This window comes from Brachycentrus maculatus, unplaced genomic scaffold (assembly GCF_059751285.1).
Source record: "Brachycentrus maculatus isolate JH-2025_06_01 unplaced genomic scaffold, ASM5975128v1 h1tg000068l, whole genome shotgun sequence".
NCBI lineage: Eukaryota > Metazoa > Arthropoda > Insecta > Trichoptera > Brachycentridae > Brachycentrus > Brachycentrus maculatus.
Genome location: NW_028280822.1, coordinates 1391737 through 1398995, shown reverse-complemented (window position 1 = coordinate 1398995; position 7259 = coordinate 1391737). Strand labels below are relative to the sequence as shown.

General features: G+C 39.1%; 1 protein-coding gene across 1 annotated transcript; it reads left to right on the top strand.

The window, feature by feature from the left end:
* Positions 1 to 3476: 3476 nt before the first annotated feature.
* Positions 3477 to 7248, top strand: LOC148311304 (uncharacterized). The gene is made up of 2 exons (XM_088256821.1): positions 3477 to 4991; positions 7195 to 7248. Exons 1-2 carry the CDS (start codon positions 3477 to 3479, stop codon positions 7246 to 7248), a joined length of 1569 nt encoding a protein of 522 aa, XP_088112947.1.
* The last annotated feature ends 11 nt before the right edge of the window (positions 7249 to 7259 follow it).

Here is a 7259-nt window from a genome sequence, read left to right as displayed (position 1 = left end):
GAAAAGTATCAAAGGCTAGGGAATTCGTGGTTTGCATACCTATACACGTACTAGCGTGTGAAAGTTCTTATTATTTTTATTTATTTATTTATTTCAAAACATAATACATACATAAATCATATATACATATAATATTCCCGATGAGTAATTTCTGTTTCTCATTTTGGCACATGGGATTAAGGTTAACAAGACTGGAACACAAATAATAAAGTAACAAAAAAGTTTTTTTAATAACCAAAACTAATACGAATACGATGCTGTTCTTCTTGCCAATAGCAGAGAAGACCTGCAGGCGTTGGTTACAAAAGTGTATAATGTGTGCAAGGAAAGTGATTTATTGATGAATGTTAGCAAATCCAAAATTATGGTTTTTGAAAGAGAAGAATGTAGATCTGAGTGTGAAATATTGGTAAACGGAGAGATTTTGGAACAGGTAGATGATTTCGTGTATTTGGGTAGTATGTTTTCTAGGGATGGAAAGATTGATAAAGACATAGAAATGAGAGTGAATGCTGAGAACAAAGTGAATGGTGCACTGAAATCTGTTATAGCAGATAAAAACTAAATCAGCGGAAGCTAAACTGGCAGTGCACAACGGAGTCCTGGTTCCAATTCTCATGTATGGAAGTGAAACATAGAGTCGGCAAAAGAAGAATGAAAGTAGACTGAATGCGATAAATCGAAATGCGATCTCTCAGAAGAATGTGCGACAAAATGATGTATGATAGATGTTCGAATAGTGAAATAAGGAAGGAATGCAAAGCTGAGATAAGAAATATCGATAAAATTAAGAAAGGTGTGTTGAGATGGTTTGGACATGTAGAACGAATGAGTGAGGAAAGAACGGTAAAAAAAATTATGAGGCGAATGTTATTGGGAAAAGAAGCACAGGAAGACCGAGAAAAACTTGGCACGATCAGGTATGCCGAATACTTGAAAGTGGTCAGGTTAGGAGTCGTAACAATCGGCGGGTATGTATGAGGAGATGTACGTGGAAGAGGAGAAAAATGTTTGCAAAGACAGAGTGGTGTGGCGTTCTATTCTCTCTGCCTACCTTGCGGGGAAGCGGCATGATGGTTCGTTAGTTAGTTAGTTTAATACGAATACATGACAAAATATAAAAACAATAAACAGGTATAATAAATAGGCACAAGAAGCATATTTAAAAGAAATAAATGAGAAAACACAAGGTAAGAAGCATATTTAAAATAAACAAATGAGAAAATATAAAAAAAACGAGAAAATATAAGAAATGAGAAAATATAAAAAACATAAGGTAAAACAAAATAAGAAAATATTGATTTATATCTTTCTCAAAAATCACTTAAATTTGTTAGTAAATACTATATTTTACGGGAGTTATATGTTTAAGTTAAAACCTATTTTAAGGAACCACCCGAGGATTCCCCGAGTTAAAAGTTTGTCCACAAACTGGGTAGAAATTAAATAAATAAATAAATAAACCGTCCCAACCCAGTTAAAAAGGTATGATTTACGAATTTATTTTTCAATCGGCGCGCTCTACCGAGTACGTACGAACCTCCCGTTCAGCGCCGATAGTGGCATATTTAGTTTCAGATTAATTTATCTTTGAGTTCATAATGCACATATATAATTCGATAACAAAGCCAAATGCAAAATGAAGTTGAATAAAAATGTGTGATGTTCTTTTGGAAATAAATATCTGCTTTCAAAAAATATTTTTTTTCTCCTGTTACTATGTATGGTACATCTGACAAATACGTATGCGCGATATTTTTCGGATCAATAACTTAAAAATATATAAAAAGGATTTCATAAAAATACGACAATGAATTTAAGCTAAATTTGTTTTAAACAGTGACCAAACGATATATTAATAAAATATAAGAAGATCGAGGTGGAAAATCCCGAGAACAAAAGATGCCGACCGGTGTGAAAGACATATTTAAATAAATCCCGGATTCAAATATGCGCCAAATGTCAAACGTCAAAATAATGGAAAACTGCCTGAAAATAACGTTACTATGGTTACTGGCTTAAGCCTGTTGCGCGCGATTTTCTTACCAACCCGAGTTGCTCTTAACTGAAGAACCTCGTAATCGACAAAAAAAACATAAAATCATCGAGAGACTGAAAGAGTAATTTTAAAATCCAACAGTAAAACATTTGATTACTTATACGCATAAAACATATTTAGATATGTTGGGTAATATATCCAAAATAAAACAAGATTTTTCTTGGATTGAATTCTACATTTATTTATGTATATCTTAATACGTGACGCATTTCGTCTTCTTAGGACATTATCAAACACTGACTAAAAATATTTACAAAATATCCTTATATACTAACAATAATTGCTATTATTAGGCCTAGGATTAATTATTGTTAGCATATAAGGACATTTTGTATATATTTTTAGTCAGTGTTTGATAATGTCCTAAGAATACGAAACTCGTCACGTATTAAGATATACGTAAATAAATGTAGAATTCAATCCAACAAAAACCTTGTTTTATTTTGGATATATTACCCAACAATTCAATATGGAATTCTATCAACTGTCTGCAGTTACAATAAATAATATTTAGATATATTTAAATTCACGTCTACAGGTCTTATACGAGTAGTACCTAATTTAAAAAAAAAATAAGCTCTTTATAATAATATTAGTATAATATTAATTTTAAACCTTATTAAGTTTTAAAATTAACATTATACTAATATTATTATATATTATTATTTTTTTAGAGACTTAAGATTTTACATACTTTCCTGAGGTGTTATCAAAACATTTAAATACAATAGACAATTTGTTGAGAATATTTGAGAGTTTGAGGACCTTTTAGTATTAATTTTTATATCTTTTATATATATTATATATATATATATATATATATATATATATATATATATATATATATATATATATATATATATATATATATATATATATATATATATATATATATATATGTATTCATATATATATATTTTTGGGACCTTAAAGGCTGGGAAATGGCCTCAGTGGTATATTCTGTGCTGGACAGAACATTCCTAAAAAATGCTGAGAAAAGCCAACCTTCAGGCCCTTAGTGACCGTAGACCCCTAGCAAGCCCTTCTTCCCACGTCCCCGTCGTAGGTCCTGGTAATGCAGTCAGAGCCTTTGGCGAAAACTGTAGCTAACGGGAAGAGGACGAAAGGCGATTGTCTGGCGCCTAATAACGAGACCCCCCCCAGCTAAGGGAAGGAATACACCCCTACAGAAAAACCAGGATGAGCCATCCTTCAGGGCACCTGCCCAGGCCTCGAGAGCGCAGGGTTAATCACCCGGTCTCTTTAAATAAACATGATTACGATACCAACAACAAGTCAGCCTCGGACACAAACACCTGACTCACGGCCCGGCAAACGTAAAAAGGATAATGTTAAAGATAAGGAATTACTCTCCAACAGTGCAACGCTTCACGTTGGCACATATAATGTGCGAACCATGCGCACTCCTGGAAAAGACCTGCACGCTACTCGCATCATGAAGATGTACAAATTGGACATCCTGGGACTGAGCGAGACGCGATGGAAAGGCTCAGGAAAGAAACTGCTGGAGAAACACACAATCATCTATTCAGGACAAGAGCAGTACCATCGACAGGGAGTGGCACTTATAATGACAGACAAAGCGGCTCGCTGCCTCCAAAAATGGGAACCAATTTCTGAAAGAGTTTTACGCGCAACTTTCAAAACCACAGATAGCTCTGTAACCATACTCCAATGCTATGCCCCCACAGAAGATGCCGACGATCACGTTAAAGATGCTTTTTACGACTCTCTGCACTCCGCAATATCCTCGGTCCCGAAAAGGGACCGCGTCATTGTAATGGGAGACCTTAACGCAAGAGTCGGCACCAACGTAGCACTCGGTCCAACAGTGATGGGTAGCCACGGCCTCGGTTGCATTAACGATAACGGTGAGCGGCTCATTGAACTCGCAACCTTAAATGAGCTCTTAATAGGTGGTACAATTTTTCCTCACAAAAATATCCACAAGTATACTTGGACTTCTCCCGATGGCAATACAAAAACGCAGATTGACCATTTTCTTTACACTGCAGCCCATCGTAGAGAACTCCTAGACGTCCGCACATACAGAGGCGCCGATATCTATAGTGATCATGAGCTACTCACAGGCAAAATAAGGCTGAAATTAAACCGCACTGCCAAGCCAAAGAAGAGGAGTCAGGTCAACATTGATAAGCTGAAGGAGACAATGTCCTGGCTTAACTATGATATCGCCGTCAGGGAGGGACTCGAGCAGCAACATTCCGATGATAATGACCCTATCGAAAGCACATGGCATAACATCAAAACAGCCATAGTTACGTCAGCTCAAAGGGTTCTCGGAATGAAGTCGTCAAATCGACCCAAATGGATGTCGGATGAAACGTGGGAATTAATAGAAGAAAGGGCCAACATAAAACTCTTAAAAGATGCGGAAACTGACCAGGGTAAGCTCGAAAGTCTCCGAGCGCAATATAAATGGAAGCACCTGGCTGTCAAAAGATCCGCAAGGCGGGATAAACGCCGTTCCCTGGACACACAAATAGCAGCAGCCGAACAAGCAGCCCGTAGAGGTGATACTCCTAAGCCTTTTAAGATTACGCACCAAATCTGTGGTAAGCGGCCCCCGACCGCAGGCCCAGTTCGTGGCCCGAGCGGCCAAATCGAGTCTGAGCCCGAATGCGTGAAAAGCATATGGAGAGATCACTTCTGCCGCGTGCTAAATCGTCCACCCCCCTTAGACCCCCTCCATGTGCCCTCAGTCTCTGCCCAACTGAACATTCCGCGAGCACACGATATTTCGCAAAGCACTCCAACGCATACTGAAATTATATCAGCTATTAAAAAGCTGAAAAACGGAAAGGCGCCTGGTGTCGACGAAATACATCCGGAATACGTCAAGAGTGGCATGGACGCTCTCCTCGACCCCCTGTATCACCTACTTTCAAAGGTATGGGAAGAGGAAAGGTGCCCGAAGGATTGGGTAAACGGGGAAGTTATAGCCCTCCACAAAAAGGGTGATCCGCTGTTGTGTGATAACTACCGTGGCATTACTCTTTTAAGCGTTCCTGGAAAAATTCTGGCACAAATAATTTTGGCAAGAATCCAAAAACCAATAATGCGAGTCCTCAGAGAGAACCAAGCGGGCTTTCTACCAGGTAGGGCGTGCGCTGACCATATACATAACTTACGATGCCTGTTACAGCAAAGTAACGAATGGAACTGCGCCCTTGCCTGCTGTTTTGTAGACTACGAAAAAGCTTTCGACAGCCCGCATAGGTCTTCTCTTTGGAATATCATAGAAGCATATGGAGTTCCTGTCAAAATTGTGGCCATTATCAGGGCGCTTCACACTAACAGCGAATGCTGCGTTAGAATAGATGATGTGTGCAGTGAACCATTTGAGGTCTCTACTGGGGTGAAGCAAGGCTGTGTACTAGCCCCATTTCTCTTCATCATCATGTTTGACTTCATCCTACGAATGTCAATTCCACCGGATCGAGGAATTGCAGTGAGTCCTGCTCAGAAATTATGCGATTTAGAATATGCGGACGATGCAGTTCTAATAGATACATCGATCGGAGCCCTGCAAGATATAATTGACTCCCTCCAAATAAACTCCGCTCGGTTAGGCCTAAGAGTGAACGCCAAAAAGACCAATGTCATGTGCAACTCAGCCTGTCCGGACCGAGATCAACATCTTACTTGTGAGGGACGAGCGCTCGTTCGAGTCGACACCTTCAGATACCTTGGAACACTCATGGTGGAGGATGGTAGTGTCCAGAAGGAACTGAATGTACGGCTCGGAATGGCAGGAGCTATATTCAATAAAATGCGCAATGTCTGGGACTCACTGCTTTATTCGACAAAAACCAAGTGTCGTCTCTTTAACGCCTGCATCCTAACAGTGTTGCTGTACGGATGTGAGTCGTGGCACCTCACCAAAGCTCAAAGCAAGAAACTAGCAAGTTTTGAAAATAGATGCCTGAGGCGAATACTGGGTATAAAGTGGTATGACTTCGTCAGGAATGACGATGTGAGGAGAAGAACTCAACAGCCCCTCATACTGGAAGTCCTGAAGAGAAGAAGGTGGACATGGTTGGGACATGTCCTTAGAATGCCACCTGAGGGCATCAACCCCTCATGTCTCTTCTTCCAACCCCGAGGATTCCGGCGCCCCGGAAGGCCGCTGACGACCATTCACCGACTATACTCAGCGGAACTTCGAGACGCCGGACTGACCTGGGAGGAAGCCAAGGAGATGGCGCGTGACAGAGTGACTTGGAGACGACTCGTGTTGGCCATATGCTCCACCTAGGGAGCGAACATGGAAAAAGAAAGAAAAAGAATTCATGTATATATGGAACTTATTTATTTAAGATTAAAACGTTTTTTTTTAACATTCATTAATTTAACGTTATATATCAACGCTATCTTGAAGTGTTTGCGAAATTATCAATGTTATATAATAAGATTAGTTTTATTTTTAAGTAGGCGCTAAATAGTAAACAAGCAAAAGTGATTAATGATTTTTTTGACAGAAGTGTTTTATAACATTACGCGGAAACGAAACGTGGCACTAACTTTAAATAAATTTATACTTATTAGTTTTTCCACAAAAAAAATTCACCTCACTCCATATTGTTTTTCAAGGAGCTAGTAAATTAAGTCTATTTAAAGAAAATCAAAACATTTTTTTCTAAGAGGCATTCTGTCAAGAGTCTACGAGATATGTCGTTAGGTGGGGATGGCAACGAAAGAGACAATGGTATGCGCATGTGAAGAGAATGAAAATATCCAGACTCCCTCCCCATTGCACTGCATTGGCAGACCACCAAAGAGATGGATTGACAGATGGGAATCGACATCGCAGGAGGCTAATCCCTCTTAAAAACAGGCCACAAGGCCTATACCAAACAGATTATTTCATATATTTACTTATCCTGGTGTCCCTTATTTTAATCTCGAGACTTGCCATATATGCTTCTTAGAGTCTTCATTTCTTCGCACTCTTAGCGCATTTTTGTGACTACGGTATACGCTCTGCTTTCGATCCCATGTGTCATAATTTAAATATTAGTAACACTAATATGTGCATTAAATGAGTCTAAAAAGTAAACATAAGTACTAACCAAAAGTCGTGAAATGTGCAGGTACGAGGTTTTCCTTTTCTTGGGGTTTCTCATCCCGCTTGCACGACCGCGTAGCAGTATATCGG

Coding starts and splice junctions, on each gene's coding strand:
- LOC148311304 (XM_088256821.1), top strand. CDS start 3,477: ATGCGCACTCCTGGAAAAGACCTGCACGCTACTCGCATCATGAAGATG. Junction 4,992..7,194: donor TGTATCACCTACTTTCAAAG/GTATGGGAAGAG, acceptor TGAAATGTGCAG/GTACGAGGTTTTCCTTTTCT.